Source organism: Molossus molossus, unplaced genomic scaffold (genome assembly GCF_014108415.1).
Source record: "Molossus molossus isolate mMolMol1 unplaced genomic scaffold, mMolMol1.p scaffold_m16_p_1, whole genome shotgun sequence".
NCBI lineage: Eukaryota > Metazoa > Chordata > Mammalia > Chiroptera > Molossidae > Molossus > Molossus molossus.
This window is the reverse complement of record NW_023425344.1, coordinates 108428756-108455964: the sequence shown is the minus strand read 5'-3', so window position 1 is coordinate 108455964 and position 27209 is coordinate 108428756. Positions and strand designations below refer to the sequence as shown.

The following is a 27209-nucleotide window of genomic DNA, read 5'->3' as shown; positions in this document are numbered from 1 at the left end:
GAGCACAGTATTTGAAGTTTTGTGCAGAAAACTTAAAAGAGAATCAAAGAGGAAGCAAGACAACCAGAAGTTTGGTGTCACAGAAACCAAAGGAGGAAAAACCTCAAGGAAGAAGTAGTGAACAGTGTCAATGCCTCAGACAGGTCATGTAAAAAAACAACAACTGAAAAATAACCATTAGATTAGGTAATACGTTGACATTCGTTGACCTTGACTGAACAATTCTGCAATCACAGTTGCACAATTCCCAGACAGAATTTGGGAAGTCTGTGGCCAATAGGAAATTGAAGTCAACAAGGACCAGCTGTTTTTTCAAGAAGCTTGGTGAAAAGGGAGGTAGAGATTTCTGTTGATTTTTGTTTTTCAGAGCATATCTACATGTTATAGGTGTCGAGGAGAAAGAACACATACAAAAGAAGAGTTAAAATATGACTGAGTGTGAAGGGAAATATGGGCAAGCGTGGGTGGGTAGTCAGCATGGATGAGAGGGGACAGGTCAGAGAGAAAAGCCCAGGGAGTTTCATGAGCTTGTTTTTTCTTAGTGTAGTAGGAGGCAGAGTAGTATGGTAAGAATGACTGGGATAGATCAGGGTGTGGTGGCTAGGAGTTGAGAGAATCCATAAAACATTTCCGAGGGGAATGGAAAAGGAAGCCTCTTATTAATGTCTCAAGGGCATGCCAAAGTGTACTTGGAGGCCACTGACATTGGTGACCATCCCCAAGGTTTTACAGCTTCAACAGTAAAGTTTTTTCATTTGTGCTTGAATTGCCAATGCTTATTGTTCATGCAATATGCTGATCCAGTTTAAGAAAAAAATAAAGGGTGTCCAGTGGGTGTGGCTCAGTGGTAGAGCATTGACCCATGCACCAAGAGGTCGCCAGTTTGATTCCCGGTCAGGGCACATGCCCAGGTTGTGGGCCCAATCCCCAGTAGGGAGGCATGCAGGAGGCAGTCAATTGATGTTCTCTCTCATCAATGTTTCTATCTCTCTCTCCCTCTCACTTCTCTCTCTAAAATCAATGAAGAAAAAAAAATTTTTCAAGAAAAAAATAAAGAAAATGTTGATATAGAGAAAATATATGCTATTTTTTTAAAAAGGCATAAAGCTTTAAAGAGTAGTTTGACCCATTAGATGGTAAATTTACTTTAATCTTTTCAATGTTGCTGTTCCATTAAGACTAATGTTTGCCTAAGTTTTATTTTGCAATCCTCAGATAATATCATGCCAGATTTAAAATGTTTCTGGGGTAGAAAGGACAGGGGTTAATTATTTAGCACTAATTCATAACACTGCTGTGAGCTCCTGTGACAAAATGCTATTATTTCAGTAGCAGTAAATAATTAACATGTTGAATAAAATTTCAATCATAAGTAGTTTTAACACACATTAACATCATGCTAAGCAGCCATTAAAGAAAAAGGACAGAAATGTAGAGCTAAATTTAAATGGGATTCTACGAAATATTTGTTTAAGCTAAAGAAGGCAAGGGTAGAATAAAAATGGGCCACATAATAGATGGACACAAAGAAAACAAATAGCAAAATGGCAGACCTGAATCCAGCTATATCAATAGTTATATTCATTGTGAAAAGAATAAACACTTCAGTTAAAGCCATGGATTATCATGCAGGCTTTTTAAAAAGCAAGATCCTGTTATATATTATGCATATGAGCTGAACATGAAACATAAAGACATAATGACATAAAATGCTTCAAGGTAAAATGATCAAAAAATATATGGAAACCCAACATAGAGAGGCTATATAAACATCAGACTACATAGACTTAAGGTCAAGGAGTATTAACAGAGGTGAAGGGGAAAGTATTAAAATGATAACAGGGTCAGTTCATCAGAAAGACATTACAAGATTCAAAAATTAGGCCAAAAATATTTAAAATTAGAAAGTACATAGATTTATTTTTAATTTTATTTTTTGGTTAATCTTCATCTGAGGATATTTTTCCATTAATTTTTCTAGATAGAGTGGAAGGGAGGGAGAGAGAGAGAAAGAAACATCGACGTGAAAGAGACACATCAATTGGTTGCCTCCCACATGACCCCAGTCGGAGTCAGGTATCAACCTACAATCCAGGTATACGCCCTTGACCAGGATTTGAACCAGTGACCTTTTGGTCCTCCAGCCAACACTCTAACCACTGAGCCAAACTGGCCAGGGTGAAAGTATATAGACTTAAACAGCACTATCAACCGCCTTGCCTTGGTTGATATTTATAGAACTCTTCCTTACAACTACAGAATATAGAGTTTTTTCAAGTATACATTAAATGTTCACCAAAATAGACCACATACTGAACCATAAAGATATCTTAAATTTCAAAATATTAAAGTTTAAAGACTATATTCTCTGTCTACTAAAGAATCAAATAAGTGTCAGTAACATTGTAATATATAGAAAAAGCTTAAATTTTTTAAAAGTAAAACCACTTCTAAATAATATAGGGATCAAAGAAGAATTATAAGGAATATTAGCAAATATCACAGCTGAATGATAATGGATACAACATACCAAAATTTGTGGGATGCTGCTAAAAAGTACTAAGAAATTTTAGTTATAAACACTTATATAAGAAAAAAGATTTAAAAGTAATGATCCAAGTCTTCAATTTAAGAAGTTGAAGAAAATGAGCAATTAAGCCCAAAGTAAGCGCAAAGAAGGAAACAAGATGAGTAGGAAAAAATGAAATAGAAAATAGACAAATGATAGTGAATATTAACAGTCAAAAGTTGGTTCTTTGAAAGGTTTAATCAACTTAATAGCTACTAAGAAGAGTGTACAAAAAATTGATAAATTTATCAAAATTGAAAACTTTTGTTTTATGTCTTGATTTGGCTGATGGTTACCTTGGGATATACAGTTATAAAAACTGGTTGAGCCCTGGCCGGTTTGGCTCAGTGGTTAGAGCGTCGGCCTGCGATCCTGAGAGACCCGGGTTCGGTTCCTGCTAAGGGCATGTACCTCGGTTGCAGTTTGTCCCCGGCCCTGGTCGGTTGTGCGGGTGGCAGCCACTCGATGTGTCCCTTTCACATCGATGTTTCTCCCTCTCTCTCTGTTCCTCTCTCTCCCTCCCACTCTACCTGAACAAAAAATGGAAAAATGTCCTCGGGTGAGGATAAAAAAAACAACAACAAAAAACTGGTTGAATTCTTCACTTAAGATCTGTACATTTCAAGGATGCACATTTTACCTCAGTTAAAAAACAGAGAGAGGAGAGACAGATTTTGCTGTGCTTCTCATAAGCTAGACAGTTTTTTAAGATTCTCATGTTAAATTTTTCCAAGCTTCTTGAATTCTCAACTACAGAAAGGAAAAATCCGTGTCCTTAGCAAACCACCTTCTCTAATAAGTGGGCATAAAATGTAATGTTTCTGATTATTCGATTCATAGTTTGCTTTAGATTATTCTTAAAACCTCCCTGCATAGTTGCTAATAATGATAAAACTGTGTGGCAATTACTGGGCTGTTACTGTGCACCACCAGATACCCTTCTAAGGGCTTTGCATGTTTATCTCATTTAATCCTTACTGCACCCTATGAAGAAAGTACTATGACAGTCCCACCTACACATGAAGTGTTAGAAGCACAGGGGTTGAATTCGTTTGTCTGAGGTCACAGGATCAGGAAGGGATGTAACGTGGCTACCACCTAGTGCTCTGACTGAGAGCGTGTGCTGTGCTCCTGGTGCCACCCTGACCTGCAGGGAGGGTTGCTCCAGATGCTGCACTGTCAACTGCGTATGTATCTGCCACCCCCTTGCCCCCAGTCAAAGCCAGCCAGGATCTCAGCAAACCAGCAGCACCAATTGCCAAACCAAGCTGTCCTGATGAGCCTCCTGGCTCCTCTCATCCCATCCCCAGTGTAAAGCTCATGGGAGGCTGCAGGCCTGTAAGTGGGGCCATTTTACAAAGCTGATTTCATGGAAAAGGTTAGGCCGAGACCAGCGCTCACCTCCGAATCATATTCTACTCCACGTTCAACGTGTAGAACGTCAGGTTTGGGAAAGCTGATATTCCAGGACCCGAGAGGCAGACAATTGTAGTAAACAGAATTGTGTAGTATCTTTCTTCCCAAGTAGTCTGATTTATTCTGTCCCTGTTAGGGTCATTATCTATTGATGCTAAGCTGTAAAATATAAATACCCTGAAAAACTGGTTCTTAGTGGTTTCAATTTTTTCTTTCTGCCCCTGATATATTTTATTAGTTCTGGTAACACAAACTAAAATGAAATTCCAGGCTCTACCCATTTGTTTACAGTTTTTGATTATCTCCTTGAGATACAGAGCACATACATGTGGTCCTGCCCGTTTGCTGTCCTGGGCATTGTATACATCAAACCACAGCAAATAACAAAAGGATTGTGTGGTTGTTAAGGACATCAAGAACTAAGGTTTCAACCCTGGGGCACACACTTGCCAGACTGATACTTCCAGCAACTAAATTAACCCATGCTTTCTTAGAAGCCCAAAGGTTTTCATTAATTCTGAACATAAACTCAGGTGCCAGAGAAATTGCTTTAATATTCAGCAGTTTTCAAAAGAAGCTGCTTATGAATAAGCACTGAAATGTCCATTTTATTTACAGAACGTACTGACACCTTGAGCCCTGGCAGCTGGGCTTTTGTTTTTCAAATTTTGCAGGTTCATGTCCAGCTTCCCAGTTACTGCTGGGTTCTGGGGGTAGAGAGTTAATCCCTTAAGGACCTTGGTGGCCTGTTTTCCTAGGTGGGTATACAGAGCAGGTGCACTGGAGATAGATCTTGATTTTCCCACTGGGAAAACTACTCATTAAGGTGTCCATGCTTCTATCCAACGTGTACTTAAACTTCAGCAAGAGAATGAATCCCATTTCCAAGCATAATTTCAAGAAAGCCTCAAATTGACCTAGGAGGGGCTGAGGTTCCATATTAGCTGAGTGGCTTGGACACATATCTACCATTCCATTGATAGGAGCAGGGTAAAGAGGACTCTTCTGCCATGTTCAGAAAATATGATGGATTTAATAAGAAAGTAAACTTAAATTTTTATCATCAAAAGTTTGTCTAAGTAGATTGTTTTAACATAAGTGACCTCATGGCTTAGAGTCACTCTTAGATATTGAAAGTACTTTTCCAACTTTATTTTTGGTGTTCATAATTATTGTGAATATGCTCATTAGGAAACTCTCTAAAATTTTTCTGTCATTTAAAACCCTAATGTCTTAACCACTGCAAGGGCTTGGCATGGAATTAAAAGAGAAACTATTCCCACAAACCCCATTAGTTTAATATTTTGCTGCAGAATTAGGTACTAAGACTTATTTTCTGTAGATTAGTAAACATAAAGATATTACTTTTTAAAAAATAATTTCAATGTAATTTTAAATATAAAACAAGACAACTTGGTATAGAACACTGATGTTAGGAAAACTTTAAAAGTTAGGTTTGATAAACAGCTTGCTTGCTGAAAATATTGGAGGTGTAGGTAGGTTATTTTTAAACAGCAGTACATACACATAAGAAATGAAAAATGATAACGGATTATTCCAGAGATTTATTTTTGGCCTTGGGTAGCTGTGTCAACCCACTGCTCACAGGTCCTTGGGCATGCACACACCCAAGAGCACTGTTTGCAGATGAGACCAGAGGCAGAGTGGGGGGTTGACTGCCCTCCCAAATCCCTCATTTTGACGGAATCAAGCATTTCTTTTAATATGGTCTCATGGCAATTTTATTTTTCTCAGATAAAAAGCAGTGGATTATTGTTTGAAAAGATTGTCATACCCTAAGCTCTTTTAGCCCAGAACGCTTTATATGTTTCCCTGAAGGAAATTTCACAGTTGCCTTGTAGTAGCACAGGCTGCAGAGGAGAACCTGGGCCAGCTGCTGCTGCCGGATACTGTTCTCCTCATACATAATGCACTGACGTAGGGTGTGTTTGGTGCCCTCGTTTTAATATTTTTCCAGAGTACTTACCCAAACCCCTCCTATGGAGATGTCATAACATGAATTATGAAAGTGTTGTCACAGTGAAACACATTGTGGATCAGGTATAGCTTGTATAATATTTCAAGGTACCCTGCTACCTGCATAATATTGACAAATTGGTAAGCATCCAAAAAAGTAGTAAATACCGTGATTAAGAAAATGAAAGAATTAAAAAGAATTATGCAAAAGAAGAGAATAGCCCTGGCCAGTGTGGCTCAGTTGATTAGAGTGTTGTCCCACGCACCGAAGGGTTTTGGGTTTGATTCCCAGCCAGGCTACGTACCCCGGTTGTGGGTTTGATCTCCAGTCAGAGTATGTACAAGAGGCAACTGATCAATGTTGCTCTATCTTCCTCTCTCTCTAGAATCAATGAAAAACATATCCTTGGGTGAGGATTAAAAAGGGAATAATAAAAAATAAGAGAATACATAAAATACTAGGAAAATCGCTAAATGATCATGGCTGTAGAAAAGTTAAAAGAGCTAAGAGGAAAAATATATGAGCTAGAAAATGAGATCAGTTACAAAGAAAACTTCAAAAGGAAAGTCAATTTAGTGAGAAATTTTATCACTTGATTTTCTTCCATTACATGCTTTAGCTTATAAATGGGTTAGATAATATTCCACAGGGAAAGCCATGTGTCTGTGTGTGTTTTTAAGCCAAAAATGGAACACTAACATATTAAGCATTTATAGTTTAACTTTATTTATCTTTTAAAAAGAACATTTTGACATTATCTCTGTAAGATTTATGAATTTTGAACAAGTATGTGCAAGACTTTCTCCAAAGCCTGTGGTCCCCCAAAGGACATTAGTGCATTGCAGGATTTATGGGCTATAGTGTTTCCTCTTAAAGCCAAGGGAAGAGTTAGTTCTAAAGTGAATAAATATTTCAGAAAAGGACTATTTGTATTTTAGTTTTACTTTATTTCTGGACTTAAATTATTGGCAAGATTTAATACTGGGTACAGATCATTTTAGCAATGTATAAAAATCTTTGTAACCAATGAAAGAATTGTACTTTTAAATACAGAATATCAATGCTACATGCTGTAAATCCTGAAAATATATATATCACTAATAAAAAAACAAACAAGGAGACATAGTGATTTAAAATTAAATGTTACAATTTGAAGAAACATGTCAAACTTTCTTCTTTCTTTCCTCCTTCTACTTTTTTTTTTGGCTTTATTCTTATCAATAAGTCATAAACTTTTCTTGGAATGTAGAAAATTAAGCACATTTACCTGGGGTCTTAAATGTTATCTAATCTGTACTTAATGCCTTTTAAACTCTGTTGTCTTTGCTGTCTTTGTAGCTAGCACTCTCCTCACTTAGCAGATTGCTTTGATAGATTTGACAATTCTCACTGTCCTCTCTGTGTCTAAATATTGATCTGCATTTTATAAATCACTAAAAAACTAGAAACTTGTAAGTCTCCTCAGATGAGAAGATATCATCTTTGCTACTATTGAATTTCTGTGCATGATTTATGTTTTCAAATGTCTCCAGCAGTGTACAAAGAAAGCTTTGATTTGATAGACTTCTCAAATGTATTTATATACTTGTTTTTGTGGCTTTGAGGCTCCATTTTATTGTCTTATTGTCCTTTATCATCAATTTGTCTTATTTGAATACACAATGTAAAGCTAAAAAGGAGAAAGATTTGAATTGCCCTGTGTGTGAGTGAGGATACTTCTTTGGCTTCTGTTGACTTTTGGACATAAGTGAGAGGGCATTAAGATATCTCTAAGAGTAGAATAAAAGTTTGGGTCTTCATGACCTTTATGAATATTCTCCCAGCTTCTAATGGACTTGGATGGGCTCAAGAAATTTATACCTGAGACAGGTTCAGAGTTTTCTTTGAGCCACTTCTATCTGTTGATTTCCAAGAGGATCTGTCAAGCCACAGGAATGAATGACAATTTCCAAAGCTGACTTGTTGGTTTATTGTCTTTTCTGAAGTAATCACTTTATTTGAGCAATCTGCCTTTGAGGTGAATAAACTAAATTTCAGTTATGGAAATTACTAGCACTTTTTTATACTTTTAAATTTTCGACCTTGCATTTGAATGCCCATCATTTTTAACACAGGATATCGTGCATTCTGTGTGCAGGTGCCCATAGGGGTGCCAGCCTGCGCCATTTAATTGAACAGTAATGTTAAACTGGAAAGCAAATAGTAAGAGAATTTAAAAACAAAGTACATTAATGGAGTGAGCATTTCACCTCCTGATTCAACAAACTTTAATAATCAATCATAATACTGTTTGTTCATAGAGAAAGCTGCTAGAATAGAGATGCAAAAAACATGCTTAAATAATGTGAAAATAAAAAACTGTGTTCTCCAGAAATATGTGTGCAGTTTTGGCCTCTCCACACAGATGATCACTCTGAAGCACTTGGAAAGAGCCCTGACTTGGGACACAGAATACTCCTGCAATATTTTGGAATTGAATTTGCTACATCTCTCCTTAAATGGTTTGCTCTTAGTTATGAGATCATAAATTCATGTGCACACTTATGGATCCCTAAATATTTATTTTGTCAATTGGTTAGTAAGATTTTGAGAATTCATGAGATTACTTATTGTATTCAATTCATCATCATCCAAAAATATTATAAAATTTGTATTTGGCTGGTAGCAAACCACACTCTGTACAGATTTCCTTAGACATGAAATGATGTCTTAACATCTACAACATCACTACAAAGGAGAGCTGTAAAAACCGGTTTAACCCAGCGGTTAGAGCATTGGCCTGTGGACTGAAGGGTCATGGGTTCAATTCCTGGTCAAGAGCATGTACCTGGACTGCAGGTTCAATCTCTGGCACCAGTTGGGATTGTGCAGGAGGCAACCAATTGATGTGTCTCTCTCACATTGATGTTTCTGAATTTTCTCTCTCTTCCTCCTTCTCTGCCTCCCTCCCTCCAAAAATCAATGGAAAAATATCCTTGAGTGAGGATTAATTAAAAAAAGAAAAACCAAAAAAAAAAAAAAAAAAAAAAAAGCCCTGGCTGGTTGGCTCAGATATTAGAGCCTCAGCACTCATTAGACTGAAGGGTCATGGGTTCAATTCCTGGTCCAGAGCATGTACCTGGATTACAGATTCAGTCCCTGGCACCAACTGGGGTTGTGCAGGAGACAACCAATTGCTATGTCTCTCTTGCATCAGTGTTTCTCTCTCTCCCTCATCACTCCCTTTCACTCTCTTTAAAAGTCAATGGGAAAATATTCTTGGGTGAGGATTAACAACAACAACAGATAATAAACAAACAAACAAACAAACAAACAAACAAACCATTATTGGAAATATAGATAAATAATAATTGTGAAGGTAACCATTTATGCCTAAAGGGAGTGAGTGAGGTTTCAAGGTATAAATCCAGTTATAATTTTATATTCTAATGGTTGACAACCTATGCCCTATAAGTCAAAGAAAATTTTACTGACAGGGTTTCTTATTGAATAAAACGTGTCCTTTGCTCTATCTTTTCTCCCTGGGAAGGACGTCTCTTTCCTGCTGCCCCCAGTTGTCTGGTCCACTTTGGAAAGTGGTAACCTGAGGCCAACTCACAATGTGCTGTCCTTCCCTTCCCTATTCTGCACACATAAAAGAAGAGAAGCTAAACCTCACAACTGCAAATTTCAGAAATAGAACTGTTTGGAGTTTATTGTTGTTTTTAAATTTGTTTTACAATTACAGTTGAGACACGATATTATAATGCTTTCAGGTGTATAACATAATGCTTAGACATTTGTGTACCTTATGAAGTGATAACCCTGTTAAGTCTAGTACCTGTATGACACCGTGCATAGTTACTACAGTATTATTGATTATATTTCTTATGCTCCACTTTACATCCTTGTGACTATTTTTATAACTGACAATTTGCACTTCTTTTGTTTTTAATAACTTTTTATTAATTTTTTGAGAGAGATAAAAACATCAATGTGAGAGACATCAATCAGCTGCCAGCTGCCTCCTGCAAGCCCCCTACTGGGGATTGAACCCACAACTTTTAGTTTATCTGAGAATATCTCACTTGTAAAGGACAGTTTGACAGATACTGGATTCTTGGTTGACAGGTTGGTTTTTCATTTTGGTTTTTTGCATTTTGCATTTTTTGCATATATTGGGCTATTGCCTTCTGTCCTCCAAAGTTTCTGTTGAGAAATCTGCTAATAATTACTTTGAGAATCATCTCTATGTGATGAGTCACATCCCTCTTACTGCTTTGAAGATAATCTCTTTGTCATTGAAAGTTTGATTATAATTTGTCTTGGTGTAGGTCTTCTTGATTTTATCCTACTTGAAATTCCTTGAGAGAATCTTGAAGTCTTGGATATTTATATAAATATCTTTCATCAAATTTAGGAAGTTTTCAGCAATTATTTCTTCAAATGTACTCTTTGTCTTTTCCTTCTGGGATTCCCATGATGCATATGCTAGTCCATGTGATGGTCTCCCACAGTCCCTTAGACTCTGTTTACTTTTCTTTGATCTTTTTCTTTCTGTCCTCAGACTGGATAATTTTTGTTGTCCTTTCTGAAAGTTTGTTGATTCTTTCTTCTTTCTGCTCAAATCTGTCTTTAAATCCCTCTGGTGAATTTTTAAATTTGATTATTTATTTCATTTCTGTACTTTTCAGCTCCATAATTTCTTAATTTTTTTTAAGTTTTCTATCTCTTCAATTATATTTCCATGTTGTCCCTACATTTTTTTTTTTTTTTAGTTTTTCTCCATCTTCCTTTAGCTCTTTAAGTATCTTTAAGACAGCTGTTTTAAAGTCTTTGTGTAGTACATCTGCTTTCAAGTCTACTTCAGGGACAGTTTCTGTTGTTTTTTCTCCTTTGAATGAGCCATACCTTTCCGTGAATTTTTGCTCAAAACTTGACATTTGAATCTACTAATGTGATAACTCTGGGAATCAAATTATTTTCCTACCCCAGAGTTTACTGGGTTTGGTTACTGTTTTTGTTTTATGTTTTATTGTTGCAGGTTGTCTCTGTATTGAGGTTCAGCTTGAAGTATAAACTTAAGATCTTCTCAAGTCTCTTCTGAGCCTTTTCCTGGGCATGAACTGTCACATTTAAGTTTTCTTTATATACACAGTTGTTTTTGAGTGTTCTACTTATTCATATCTGGCTCTTAAAGGGAGAAAATAAGAAAAGTAAAGGGGGAAGCAATAAGAAGGGTTCTGCCTTCTTATTCTTTTCATTATTATTATTTATTGACTTGAGAGAGAGAGAGAGAGAAAGGGAGAGGGAGAGAGAGAGAGAACCATCAATTGACCACCTCCTGCACACCCCCTACTGGAGATTGAGCCTGTAACCCAGGCATGTGCCCTGATCAGGAATCAAACCAGCAACTTTTTGGTATACAGGATGATGCCCAACCAACTCAGCCACATTGACCAGGCCAGAGGGTGCTGGTTCTTTAAATGTTCTGGAAGTCAGTCAACCAAAGGAGGAGAGGATTGCAATGATGGAGGAAGGGCAACAGCAATGGCTGCCTGTCTTTCTATGTGCACCACTGTGATCAGAAGCACCAATCAGTGACCAGGACACGTGCACAGTTACCTTTCATGTGGCTGGGGTAAAGGATAGGTAGCTACTACTGTGCTAAGAGCTGATATTGACTGAAATTAACCATCATTTACAGTCTGAGCCTTCCCTGGGAAGTTGCATGTTTTCAATGGAATCCAGAGTTCCAAAATAGTTATCTTAGAAGCAACGATTTTCAATGTTGTTCATCTCATGGTGCACATAAACTAATTACTAAAATTCTGTGGCATACCAAAAATTATATTTTTGGCAATCCGACAAAAATTTTTATATAATTTTGAACCAGATGACTATTGTTGTGTTGAGTGTTGTCATTTTTTTTTTTTTTTTTTAAATTAAACAATCTAAGAGAAAGGAAGTCAATGCCCCTGACTAAATAGTCAGGTATTGCAGGTTTAAAAAATTTTTGCAGCACACCAGGGTGCCTGCCATGGTATACCACTTCAAAATCACTATCTTAGACAGGTTCTGCCAGAGCAATTGTAATGTAGCTGGGGAGACAGATTCCTGACACTTTACTGCTGACTTCCCAGAATTATCTCTGTAAATGAATGTTTATATAATTAATTACTCTTTAAATTTTACATTAATTTCTGTTAGGTAAGAAAAAGCTTTAAGATTTTGAACTTTATTTTATTTGGAGAAAAAGTATTGAACACTATTAAGCATCTCAAACAGTGAACAAACAATAACAATACTAAAGAAAGGGGAGGTCATGTTCCTTTGCTTTATCTAAAATTCTGTTATTTAGCATTGATCAGACATTCTGATACACAGTCATGTTTGTTTTTCAGTAACAACATTTAAAGTAAAATAAATAAATTGGTGCTTTTTAAATGAGGTTTAATAGACCAAAAATGTTTAAAACATAGATGCAAAGGGTGAAAATAACACATAAATTGTTAATGAAATGATTAGGAATTACTGTTCTAAAATTTCTATGAGTCATAATGAATTTTCTATTTCAAAAATACCAATTATATTTTTCACTAATATACAATTACCTGCTGCACATAATTTAAGAAGATCTCCTCTAAATGCCTGAGTAGTCATCAAAGATTACAGAATTTTAGAACAAGATAAGACTTTATAGATTGCTTTTATTTGGTTGATTGACTTTAAGTTGGAAAGTTATTACTTGAGAGATTCAGAAATACCTCTCTAAAAATGAGTATTACAGTGGAAAGTACATCAGTAAAAGTTAGGGAAGATGGTGTTGGTCTGTGGAATAGTAGAATATTTTTATATGCTGTTTGTTCCATTTAGATGGTGATAAAACTATTTGAGGGTCATTTAGCTTCCATCTGTTGTACTTTTAAAGAGCATTGCAGTTTAAAAGAGATAATTTTGCAGTTTAAAAGGATAATTTTGAAAATTATCCATTGAACACATGCAGACTTTCTGAAAATGCCTGTGTAGCCCACCAAAAGATGTCTAATGCTCTGCAATTTAAAATTTCCCAAAGAAAATGAGAGAGAAGAGTTTCAAAAGGTAATCAATTTTTTCATAGGTAAAAGTGCCAGTGGTTTAATGAGAAAAATCAAAGTTAAGTTTGTGATATAGTCAAAGTTTTAGATTTTCTGCACTACTTTTAAAATAAAGGCTATTGATCTTGCTTATTGAACTGCAAATTAAAACACAATTATATATATATTTTAATCATTAATAGTATGGATTTTTATGGCCCATGTAACAAACATCTAACTGCTAAAATGGGTCAGATGGAAAAGAAAGTTGCACAGGAAGTAAAAAAAATCCAAGGGTACTTTATTTAAAATACAAGTATTCTTTCTAATGAAAAGACAAGCTTAAGAGTGTACCCCTGAATGCCCTGACAGCTGTGTTGTTCTCTCAGCTTCTACAGACGACAGTGCAGCGGAGAAGAAAGGGGGGACCCTGCATGCTGGCCTCATTGTTGGGATTCTCATCCTGGTCCTCATTATAGCAGCAGCCATTCTTGTGACAGTCTATATGTATCATCATCCAACGTCAGCAGCCAGCATCTTCTTTATTGAGGTAAGGTTCAAGGATTACACATAGAAACCATGCTAGTTGACGAACTGTCTCCATTTGCGAACATCACCTGTATTTCATGTTCAGCACATTACTCCTCCATTGTGCAGTTGCGAGCTGGCTGGTTTCACACACACATTGATTGCTTCTATGTGATGAGTTCAGTTACCTCATCTCAGGAACTTTTAAAGAACTAACCTATCTTGCCTTTTACAATCTAAAGGAAAATAGAAACCATACTTTTTTGTCCTTTTATATCAAATGTGTTAACCAGCTGTTCTCCCTGATTCTAGAAGGAAATGCAGCATATGCTGGAGGCTAAAGAACTTTTCTTAAATCAATTAATCAATACATACTAATTAAGTTCTGGCTGCATGCAGGTTACTATATGTTGGGCCTGCTCTCAAAATGCCCACAAACTATTTAGAAAATGTAACAACTTTCACTATAAAATAATAGATATAACAATATGGGTCATCATCACTTTGTATAATGTATGTATATTTATACATTTATAGATAAATGTGCACACACACACACACACACACACTCTCTCTCTCTCTCTCTCTCTCTCTCTCTCTCATACAAATACACAAATAAATGCCATGCTGAGTCAGTGTTGTGGCTCCATGTACAGAACGTAGATTTGGGGCCAGTGCCCTGGAGCAACCAGGTGAAGGACCAGACTCTGTGTATAAAGGGCCAGAGCCAAACCCTGATGACCAGAGGCCTGAACTGGGAAACCTGGAGGCCCAGGATGAAGTCGGTGTGACCAAGTCCCCGTCTATCCCCCAGATAAATGGGCTTCCCAGGCCGCCTCTATGTGCAGCTTTCATTCCAACATCTTAACAGGCTCAGTGCTCTTCCAAAACCAAATAAATACTAGAGCCATAAAGGAAATCTTTCCCTTCAGAGTTTCAAACATGTAAAGTTTAAATACTTTCCAATTCATTGACTGATAAACAGAGGGGTTGCTTAAAGTTGTGTTCTTGTTGAGTAAGAAATTGTAATCCCTTTTAAAGTACAAAGTTAAAATTACCTTTGTCACCTTTAAGAAGGAGAGGTGAATGAAAAGCAATTAGTAATTGCTTGGAAGCATGTATGACGCTCCACTGTCTGTGGACTCAAGTGTAGCTTCGTTAGCTCAGCATTCAAGGCCTTGGAAAACTGGATCTGGTCCATGTTTTCGGTCTATGCCATGGCTCCCCAATTTGAAGTGGGCACTGCCATCACATTTCACTCTGTGCTCTTCTCCATGCCCACTCCAAGTTGTCCATGCTGCCAGGGTATTGCTTATTCTGTTTCATCCACTGAGAAAGCCCCCCACTTCCACCTCAGTTTTGAGTTTAAGATCCGAACAGCCTCCGATGGCGTGTACACTGGAAGCTTCCCTGGATCATCTCTCTTTGTGGACAGCTGAACATACTCTCTATTTCTCTCTGAGATTCTATCCATTGTAATATAACCAAATCTTTCTCCTGCATTTACCTTTCTGTTCTGTATTAAAGTTAAATATGTACATGATTTATTGCACCCTACAGACTTTTAAGTTCTATAGGATTGGGAGTAACTAACTTGTTTCTTTCAAATAAGAGGTATTCCATTCATATTTTCGGGGGGGGGCAATAAATACACTAGGAAATGTTGAGATTCCACTAAAATTTACGTATGACATATTCTAGAAATGGCATCTTGTTTAAAATGATAAGAATGGAGAAATGATCAGGCATGGCACCTAGTTGGAAGGCTGTAAGTTTCGTTCACGTGCCGGATTTTCACAGACGAGAGCAGGAAGCTTCCCTGCGGGCACGCGTGCAGGCCTCCAACAGCTCACGAGAGCCGAGCTGTAAAGCTTCAGCGACTCACCAGACCACGGGCTGCTGCTGTAAGCCCTCAGACGTCTAAGCCTCTTAATACGCTGTGCAGTTTATTTTCTGACTTCATGTAAAAGAAGATACTGTGAAATATCTGATGGTGATGGTATTAGTGGGAAATTGTACCGCACAAAAGACCTACTTCACACCAGCTCACAGCAGTCCCTGTGTGAATACAAAGTGAGGCTGTGGAAGAGTGAAAGCTTTTTTTTTCAGCGATTCTTTTTTTAAACACAGTTATTTATTTTTGCTGTTAATCCTCACCTGAGGATACTTTTCCACTGATTTTTAGAGAGAGTGGAAGGGAGGAAGGGAGAGAGAAACATCGATCTGAGAGAGGCACATCAATTGGTTGCTTCCCATATGACCCCAGCAGGGCCAGGCACCTGCAACCCAGGTCCATACTCTTGAGTGGAATCAAACCCATGACCTTTGGGTCCATGGGCTGATGCTCTAACCACTAAACCCAACTGACCAGAGCTCAGTCCTATTTTTTTATAATCAGAGCCTATATGTTTGTGCGAATATTTACACATACATGAATTTATAGAATGCTTAGAGCTAGAAGGAACTCGAGAGAGAATTTAGTCTTCTTCCCACCTAACACGAAGAGACCAAGGCTCGGACTAGTGGAGCATTTCTTCGAGGTCAAAGACCCATACTGCTAGGAAGAACTCTCTCGTCTTTCCACACTGGAGGGAAGGGGAGTCACTCTGCAGGTTCCCAACTTTTCTCTTCTTGGCCTTTTTCTATCCCAATGAGTCATCTATCAGTATCTACTTAAATCACTGCCCGTCTGATACCCTGCTGCCCTCGGGCAGCTCGCAGGGGCTGCTGAGTGGATGAGTTTTGAAGGTGATAATTATAACGTTACTATTATGAACGCTGACCCATCCTTGCAAAACAAAATGCAGGTCCGTGATGACTGCATAGCTAGGGAAATACCAGACCTATGAATTTGAAGGCTTTGAATTAGCGATTACATTAGAGTTACTGGTGCATAAAGAGATGGAGTTTACCAATATCATTCAAAATGCTTTTTTATCCATGTTATACTACTAAATTTTAAATGACATTGGTGGACTTTTTTGCATTATGAAATTAATACCTATTCATTATACAAAATTTCCAGAAATGTAAAAGGAAGAAAAAGGAGTCATTTACATGTAGAAGCAATCTCTCTTACTATTTGTATTTCTTTTCTTCTGGGATTCTTTTATGCATAATTTGATGTTTTCCCATTTAATATATTTGTGATTTACTGAAATACAAATTGACATTCTTTTTTTTTTTAACAAATAACATTTTCCATTTTACTAACGCTTTATAAACATCATTTTAATGGCTGTATACTATTTCATTCAACATTCACTCAGTAGCTTTATATGGATTCCCTTTCATGTTAAGTGACAATTCAGAAAGCGCTGAAGGCTTAACATTGCCTGTAAGTCAAAAAGAATCTCATTGCAACCAATTTAAGACTGTATATTAGTTTCCTATTGCTACTATAACAAATTATCAAAAACCTAGTAGCTCAAAGCAGCACACGATTATTATTTTACAGCTCTGGACATCAGAAATCTAAGATTAGTCTCACTGGACCCAAGTCAAGGTGTCAGCAGGGCTGGTTTCTTCTAGAAGCTTCAGGCTTCAGCTGCCATTTTCAGGGCTAGAGGCTGCAGCATCCCTTGGTTCCTGGCCCCTTCTTTGCATCACCCCAACCTCTGCTGCTGTCATCACGTTTTTTACTAACTCTGAACTGCTGCCTTCCTCTTGCGCAGCCCCTTGTGGTTGCCATGGGCCCACATGGAGACTCCAGGATAATCTCCCCATCCCGAAGTCCTTCAGCTACGCACATGTACAAAGTCTGTTTAGCCATAGAAGAGGCCACTGGCAGATTTTGGCAATTAGGACAGGGACATTTTTGGGAGGCCATTATTTTGCTGACTATGGACTGTATCAAATGCAAGATGCGTCACACACTACCCATTAAACTATGACTCGCCCTTGACCATGAGAGACCTTGCAGTTTCAGTGATATTAAAACATGACCCAAGGTGCACCTTGTATATTTCACAATGGAATTCAGACTGCACTGAAAACTTGTAGGAATTGATTCCTGTGCTAGGCACTGTGATAAGATGTAATGACTTTACCTTCCAGTGCATATAGCAGAGTTCACGCGTCCTGTCTAGCGCCCTGGAGCACTGGTGCTTTCTCATTGCTGTTGTAAATAGCCCATCATGAACATAATAATGGTGACAGTGTACATTTATTACATTCACTAGTGGAAGCGATCTATGCTTATAACCTCATTTAATTGTCACGAAGACTTTAAGAGGCGCTAAGATTATCTGCCTGTCATCAATGAGGAAACTGAGGCACAGAATTTAAGTAACTTTCTCAACATCATGCAGTTAGTCGACAGTGGAGTCAGGATTTGAGCCAAGGCTCTCCAGAGACCCTGTCCTTAACCACTAGGCAATGCTGCCTCACTGTGTACAGAGATAGAGGAACATGTGTATCTATGGGCATACGTTGTGTGCTCGGAATAGATTCCCAAAAATAGAATCAAAGGAAATAAATATAGAGTTTAAAGGTACTTAATTAATATTGCCAAAAGCATTGTCCCAAAATGTATACCAATTTACATAGCTACTGTTGTTATTGTTTATTTATAGTGATGATTCAGACATTGGCAGTTATTAATGTTTCATTCTTGCAGAAAATATACACCAAATTATTATATATTTTGTGGATACAAACACTCTTTCTCATATGAAGTGTTTACATGGCCTTTATCTTTTAAACGTCTTGTTTGTGGGAAGGAAATAGGATAAAGTGGGAATTAAAATCTAATCTAGAAATACATTCTTATATTGAATTCTAAGTAAATGTGACTAAATGCAATTAATTGGCTAAAATCAAGAGAAGAGTAGATGAGAATGAGAAGGTCTTGATAATGAAGCAAAGCATCACCCCATACATTGTATAATTACACAACAATTGAATTCGCTGTTTACAGTCCATGTGCTCATACTCAGGATTGGGTACAAGAGTCCCTTTTCCTAAGGCATTCAGTCTTCCTCTGGCATAATAGTCAATTTCATGAACTTATCTTCTGTATTTCTCCACCATCTTCTTCTGATCGTACACTGAGTATTTTCTTTGACTTTTCACTGAATGGCTTTTATTTTGTTTACCTGTCTGGCTGTTCTCCGTAATTTTTTAAAAGAGATATTTGAGCCCTGGCCAGTTTGGTTTAGTGGTTAGAGCATCGGCCAGTGGACCAGAGAGTCCCAGGTTCGGTTCCCACTGGGGGGATATACCTCAGTTGCAATTTGTCCCCGGCCCCGGTTGGGGCCATGTGGGTGGCGACCACTCAGTGTGTCTCTCTCACATAGATATTTCTCTCTCTCTCTTCCTCCCTCTCTCCTTCCCACTCTATCTGAAGATAAATGCAAAAATATCCTCAGGTGAGGATAAAAAAAAAAAGGTATTTGATTTTGACCAAAACTCATCATATTATGCAAAAGGGACCAATAGGCTTTAAAATCTTTTTTAAAAATTAAGTTTAATACCTTGAAACAAAATAGAAAACACATTCAAACAAATGTGTCCCTTGATTGTTAATAGATTTTGATAACACTACTCCGTCTTCAATTTTTTTGAAGAATTAAATATGCCTTTGGTTCTATGTTACATTTGATAAAATTTCTAGGCAAAAATTCTGTGATTTATAATAAATTTTTAGTGTTTTTTGAATATGGGTTATAGAGATAAGTGTTTCCACTATTGAATACTCTCACATAGCACTAAGATTTTAGTTATGTGTGTATATTGGGTTAAATAAAACATATTATTGTAGTATTAGTTAAGTAATATATATGTAAAATATAATCTAATTGAAGATAAAGAAAATAAGATTATAAAGTGGTAATCATAAAAATTCGCATGGAAGGATTCTGTGTGAACTATAAGCGAAATAATTTAGACTAGCAAAATTTATAAAATAATTTCTTAGTATTTTAAAAGTAGCTGGTATTTAAACATTTATGTGCAGCTTTGATTGTTCTATATTGATATAAAGAAGAGAATTGTGATCAAGATGAGCAATATCTTGAAAAATAGATGCTATGAGTAAAATATTGGAGGGTTTTGTTTTATTTGAATAATAGAAAAGTAAAAGCTAAGAATTATTATCTTGCTTCTGATGCTGCAAAATAGTACTAGAAACACCCTCAGAGAAAAAGGAGTCAGTACTGAGGACTCATTTAAAGATAGAAAAGAAGGCAAAAATGATAGTAACGGCGCCCCCTCATGAACCAGAAGACACAAAGACTTCAAAGGCAATGAGTTTGCCTTTAAATGGATTATAATTCTTACCCTGAAAATTGGAGAAACGCAGGCTGTAAGGCCATGTTGTCAGTGTGGTAGCCACTACCCCTATAGAGCTATTTGGTGCTTGAAATGTCACTGGTCTTGAATGAGATCCATGTGAAATACATACCTGATTCCAAAGTTTGAATACAAAAAAAAATGAATGTAATAATAGCCCATTCATTTTTACGTTAAGTACATGTTAAAATGAAAATGACTTGGGTATATTGGGTTAAATAAGACATATTATTAAAATTAATTTTACTTACTTTTACATGTGGCTATTAGACACATAAAATTATGTATGTGGCTTACACTGTATTTCTATCAGTCAATGATGGTTTATAAAGAAAATCTTGCAGAGAAGAAAGGGTTGGAAAGAAAGTCTGATTTGCTTCATATTCTTTTGAAAATGGAAAACCAAGAGATTTTTCAGCATGGGGGAGAAGAGGAGATTAGTAACTTGAGGAAGGAGATGGCTGGCAAAGCTATCTGATATGTTGACCAATTACTCATTGAGTTCATTCATGTATTCAATTTTGTTGAGCTCCTATTATGTGTCAGGTACCCAGTTACAGAGGTCAATAAAAATGGGCAGGAGGCAATGCTTGGCCTCATGGAACTTCCAATCTAGTAGGTGTAGACAGATGATAAACATATTAATCTAGGTATAGATGTCAGTGCTTGAAGAAAATATTATCTTTTTTGAGCAGTAAGATATTATTCATCAAACAACCAAGGGTATAAGACTCTCTGAACTATTTGGTAATAAGAGAGATTATTATTATTGCTATTATTATTATCATTTAGGACTTTTTATAGAGCTCTGGATATATATTTGTTTAAAAAAGAAAAAAGAAAAAGAAAATAAAGATGACTATTCTCCGAAACAGTTAATTTTCTTGAAGGACAGAAGTCTTACCATTCTTAAATTGTATGTACTGATTTGAATTAGAAATTGCACAGTGGTTTTCACAATAATACCTGGACATAAATGTCTAAATATCAGTCATTATTCATATTACGCTTTAACATTTTTATTATTGCCAGGGGACCAAAATATCTGCCTTTGGTGTAATTACCTAGTATTTTCTGTCTGCAAAATCATAGGATGTAAAAACAAAAAGAAACCTCAGCATTCATGCAACCCTGCAGCTCTTCCTGAGTCAAGTATATAAATTCCCCAAGTACCTACCACAGATACATTTCCTTGGAGATTTATGTTTTATATTAAAAAGTTGAGTGAATTTTGCATTATACTCTGTAATATGTTAATATGTTTGATGTTAAAAAAAAAAAAAGATTCCTTCCAGTTGTCTACTAAAGTTAACATTCTGAAAGACGGTTTTTAGCTCTTCTGTAACTTAGTGCACCCTGGCACCCCAGGGATTGGCTAGTTCTAGATGCTAAAAATCTAGATAAATTCACACCAGCAGAGCCCTCTGTTCCTCGAGCCTGAGTGGGAAGTGCCCTTTCTACACCTTTATTGGAGCCCATTCCAATGCCGAATTAGAAACCCAGGGTGGCGAAACAACCCTCTTGGGTCATTTGACACCTAATTTCAGAGCTGAGACTTGAACTCAGAACTCTCTGTTCTGGGTCTGTAAGCTATGCTGCTACAGCAACAGCATAACAGTTTTTGAGTGGTTTACTGCTCAAGGGATTTTCCATCCCGATAAATATTTGTGGAGAGCAAGGACCCATGGAGAACAGGATTAAAGCAAGACAGGCAGCTGTGGCCCTCGACTTTTCCTGGCCATCAGTAGTCCTGCCAGGAGAGGAGCCAGAAGGGAGCCCAGCAAGGACTTGAAGGCTGCTGCTGGGAGACGAAATGTCTAGCATCTCAGTAGCACTTGGGAGTCAGGAAGCTATGGGCTTAACCTTATAACCTTATATATAACTTTAATGTGTATATCCTAGGATATAGTAAACAGAAATCTTTTCCTAGACCTACGCATCTTTTTTGTTTTCTTGAAGTCACGTGTTTTTCATAAGAGTTTTGTCCTTAAGGTATTCCTTAGTCATATTTCAGTCTTAAAGAAAACTCAAGGAAAAATTGATTCGTTGAAACAAAATATTTTATTTCTTAGAGGAGGCAAAAGATGGCATTCACTTTTGATGAACTGCTACAGGGAAGGAGAAATCAGGCCAAAGTTTGACAGCCTCGTTAAAGAAACTGTTTGTTCTATTAGATGGGAGCTTCCCAGAAACATAGTAAAATATAGGGGGAAACAGGTGAAACTAGTTTGCTTTTTTTTTTGTTTAATGACACTCTTTGGATGTCTGTGGTTTTCTTTTCTCACTTTCTGTTCTAAGATGCTGGAATTTTACTCATGTACATCACTGAATGTTTTTGAGACATCAATTCAAGTTCATGGTGATTCATATAAATATATGTTACATATATTATATATATTTACATATATATGTCATCTTTTATAAATGTCATCTTGTGGGTAACATATTTTCATTTTAATTCCTAAAACTAAAATATTGTTTTGAACTTAATGAAATGTTTTCTTCCCTTCATTGGGAACAACTAGTAAAACTACTGAATAAAATATTTAATACTTCACTCAGTTCTCTGCTCTGATTCCTTCTTAATTGCTATTCCCTAACTTATCATTTTAAATGGTGCATAAAGCCATGAAATAAATGATATATGTGTATATTATATATTTATACATATATATTTTACATGCATATAAAATATTTACAGGGAAGTTAATAGATGAAAGAACCAAATAAACAAATTATTAAAAACTTGCAAAGCTGTAATTCACTTGAGCATCTGTAAGTACATGATATATGTTTTAGAAATCAGATCCTTTCCTCTGTTACCGCTTTAAAAAGAGATTATTCCACTTACAGTACCAACTGTTGAGTCATTTCTTCCTTGTGACTTTGGTAACTGTTCTTTGTTAAAATAAATACTTAAGTCTTTCCATTTGTGGAGACAGAATAGAACTTTAATTTGAGCAGTAATTATTGCTTCACAATAGTAATGAATTTATTCAATTCTAAGATTATTTTTCCCACTAATTCCACATACTATAATTTTTTTTCTGGCAGAAATAATAAACAGCTAAAAATAAGCTAATATTACATGTAATGGTTTATAAATAACACTAAAATGATGTGTGATTGTTAAAGGATTAAAATTTTGGATTGAGTTAAGGAGGTTAAAAAATATCAGAATCAAGGCAATAGAAATGTAAGGAAATGTATTTTAAATTATAGAAGTAAACATGCTCTTTGTAATTCTATTAGAAGTAAGTAGCCAACGGTACTTTTAATTTGCAAATGGATTAAGATTATTTGCTCTACTTTCTTGAGGTTATGACTCTATTAAAACTTTCTGAATATAAACAAAATAACTCTGATTCAAAATTAAAACCCCTTTTTTATACTATATAGCAAATCAGAATTATTAGTTATATTTCTACCTTCTCTACTTTTAGCTAACTACATTTATATTTTAATAAAAAAGCCCTTCATCTGTTAAAAAAAAATTTTATGTACACTGACTCTGTGTCAGGTGTTATCTTTTGCCAAAGTCTTTGAAGGAGAAATTATATTTGTTTTCTTAAAAAAAAAAAAAAAGAAAAGAAAACGTTTTCTTCTATAAAGAGAAAAATTTGTGATCATTTTTCAAAATCTTGGTGCAAGGTGGAGTTCTAGTAAGAGGTGATCTCTTAATTATATATTATATTTTCTTGTTTTATATCTCAATTTATGTCACACATTATTTTTCCTTAGTTTTTCAAATTTGCTTGCTGTTGACCTTAGAATATCTATGGTTCAGTAGCTTGTAATCATACTGGAATCTTAAATATGTACAAGTTTAATATGGAGTAAATTTGGTGTAGAACGAAGATAGGTAAAGAACACTGAATTTTAGTGAGAAAGTTATCTTAACATGTATGACTTAGGATATAACTGTCAAGTTAAAAATGTATCATGTTTTATGAAGAACAGGAAGGCATCTCACCAAAGGGGTAGGGTGCACCCCAGGCTTGTAGAGGAGCATGGTCAACCAAAACTGTGTTCGTTTAGAGGAGAGTGATTAAGGATATTAAAGATGAGAGTGATTAAGGATATTAAAGACCTCTGATCTATGCAGGAAGTGGATGAAGGAAAGGAAAGTTCTAGCAGAGATAAGTATAAAAGGAGGAGCAAAATAGCTCCTCACCTGTGTGAAAAGGCTGTATGGTCACATATCTGACTTTTTCTGGAGGGATAGACACGAGGCTCTCTAGGGAGACGCTTTGAAGATATGAATATGGGCTCAATAAAAAGACTTTCTAATAATCAGAGGTTCTCTGAGATGGTACTCGGGCTCTGGAGTGAAGAACTCTCCATCGCCAGATATAATTCGGCATTTAAGTCCCTTAGCAGCAACTACAGAGAGCATATTTAAGCATTATAGAAGAGGCTGAGCTAGAACGAATGAATTTAAGGTTCATTCTGTCCCTGTAAGTCTAGTCTATTCTGGTGCCCTCCCCCAAAGTAACAAAGTAAAACAGAAGGCATGACTGTACATGCTTGCAGTTTTTGAAGATATCTCATTTTTGAGTAACACAAAGTGCAAAAGTAAAGCACATACCCACACAGCAGAGAATATGATGAATTCTGAGGTAATAACCTGAGGGGGTAGGGCATCGACTTTGCACCTTTCAGGGAAATGAGAAGTATTGGCTAATGCCTTCGATTTCACGTTCCTGTCTCTAACGGGCAAGCAAGATTCCAGTTTGCCTTTAGTGAAAAGTCTGCTTAAAAACAAAAGAATTTATCAGGAAAGTAACTGATTGTAAAATGCCTTACACAAATCTTTCCCAATGAAGGGTTATTTGAAACAGAAGAAAGTAACACAGTGCCAGGATAAGTGCTATTTTCTGCTTTCTCCCATAGTTCTCTCCACATATGAACTTCTTCAATTTTACTAAGAGGAGAGGTTGACAGTTTAATACATATGCTTTCTTTTTTAAAAAGTAGGAGACGCAAAGCATACTTGGCATTTTCCACTTAGAAATAAAGTCCTTTTTGTTTTGCTTTCTATATTCATCTTTTTCTTTCTTTCTCCTAAGATGTAAACTATTTAAACTATTCTGGTCACTCAAAATCACTTCTGCTGCTCTGTTTCCCTCTTTTACACTCTGCCAAGCAGCCTTAGGGGATTTTTAAATAAAGTGCATTCAAAACATTTTTTGTGAAATTTAAGTTGGCATTTTCTCCACTTCTTTTTTACTTAATTCTGTGATCCTTAGTGTCTTTATATTATAATCACTGCTGATGGACAAAGTGCTTTTTTCTTCTCAGTTGAAACACTCTTGTGCTGATAAATGATGCAGCTGAGTTACATTCCAAAGAGGTGCAAATTTGTTTTCCTGATAGAACAGCATATAGATCCCCAATCTCAATCTAGAAGAGCTAAGAGGAGCGTTTCAACCAGCTGGCTTTCCTCCAATAGGAATCCCTAAGGAAGAAAACGAAAGCAAAAGAGAAAAAAATGAATACCACAAACTCTAATTTTTATAAGTTCCTGAAAGAAAGCAACCAAGATTAAGGCTTCCTTTTTAAAAAGAAAGAAAAAATACATCTTTGTTCCTTAAGATAAACAGAACATTTGACTTGTAAGGGAATATGAATGAGAAGATCACCAAACTTTTGACAGCGAATTTTGTGCCAGAAGAAAATGGAGTAGCTATATTAAAGGAAAGAAAATGTAGCCCAAGGTTTTATATCCAGCAAAACTGACCTGTAAGTACAAAGAGTACAGTAAACTATTATCAAAAGGCAAGAACTCTGGAAATATTTCCCCTAGAAATCTATTACAGAAGAGCTTCAGGTAAGCAAAATGACGAGAGAGGTATCAAACAGGGGCTGGTGGACTCAGTTCAGCTTTCTGGTGCCGCTGAAAACACATCTGTACACCTTCTCGAAAGGAATGCCCTTCATGCATTTGAAGGTGGCTATTGTAACAGACATCTCATGTTTCAGCTTGCTTCACCGGGCAACAAACACTTTAGAAGTGCTTGAAAAATGTTTGCAATATTTTTTCTATATTTTACTCCATTTATGTTTTTAAAATGCAGTTGCTAACACACATCTAATATACTGTTATAGGTCAATTATACCACAATAAAAAGCTAGATGCAACTGCTAATTTATATATGCACATTATAATTTATGCAATAATTATATATTATATACTTTATATATGCACATTCTAAGCTGCCATGGGATATACACAGTTCCTAGGGAATGGAGAAGCCAAGATGGAAGGAAGCTGCCTGCCTATAAGAACAGTTGTTTTGAACTATTATGTGAGCAAGAAATAAACTTTTATTTATTAATCCATTGAGAAATTAAGGAAAGATGGATTAGATACAGTAGTTATCATCTAATGTATGTAAAGCCACTTAAGAAATTCATTAAAGTAATGTAAACTCGGGGAAAATCATTGGGTTGAGTGTGTTTTGGCAAACCACATAATTACACTAGAGTTTGTTAATGAAGAAAGGTATGTAAAAAGAAGGCCAGATGGACTCACCATTGAAGATGTTGAGCAGAGCCAAAGCAAAGGGAAAATTAGGTTATACATATATTGATAGGGGCAATGCAAATGTAAAAGCAAGGGAATTGTTGTGAAAAACACTATAATTATAGAAAGTTATATAAGAAAGATACAGTTTATTAAAACCTTTCTGGAGTACAGAAAAGGGAAGGCAAAAAAGTGTATATTTTAAACTAAACAAGTATCATGCCTTTTTATTTAAATTTTTATTTACCAACTGTAGGATCTATGTAGCAGAATATATTTAGGGTAATTGGAAAATTTAGTTTATGTCTATTTTTTAAAATGAAATGATTTATGATATCAGCAAGGCAAATAAGTAACCAGAGATTGTCAGATTTAAAATTTTCTTTTATTAACTCTGGTTAAGAAGTGGAACTGACTAATACGTTCTTTCAAGGAACTGACTTTAAGGCAAAATCAGGAAAACTTTATGCATTGTGAGTATTATTTTATTTTACTTCTTGGTGGACTTTACAGCACAACATATCTATCTCATTCATGGTTTTATCCCAAGGACAAGCGCAATGCTTAGTAAATATTTGCTGAATAAATAGTCTCATTTAAAATTACCCAACTGAAACTTCAGTAAACAGAACCATGAAATGCTAGGTAACTGAAGGTAGCAAGAACATTAAGGAGCAATCAAGTGCAGTGATTCACAAGTTTTTGCACTGTGTCTCACCTAATGAGACATTAAACTCTGTTTTCCTGAGAAAAACATTTATGTGCTTGAAAATATAAATTTCTTAAATTGCAACATTCATGCTACAGGATTTGATGCATTCAGACATTTTTAACTCAAATCTTATT

The 27209-nt window shown here is 36.1% G+C and overlaps 1 protein-coding gene across 2 annotated transcripts in view; it reads left to right on the top strand.

The window, feature by feature from the left end:
• PLXDC2 (plexin domain containing 2) overlaps nt 1-27209 on the top strand; it is a 418222-nt gene that overhangs the window by 378681 nt on the left and 12332 nt on the right. For both annotated transcript variants that reach the window (XM_036242142.1, XM_036242135.1), the window contains exon 13: nt 13408-13568. In XM_036242142.1, the coding sequence (XP_036098035.1) occupies nt 13408-13568 (161 nt within the window). The remainder of the gene's footprint in view (nt 1-13407; nt 13569-27209) is intronic.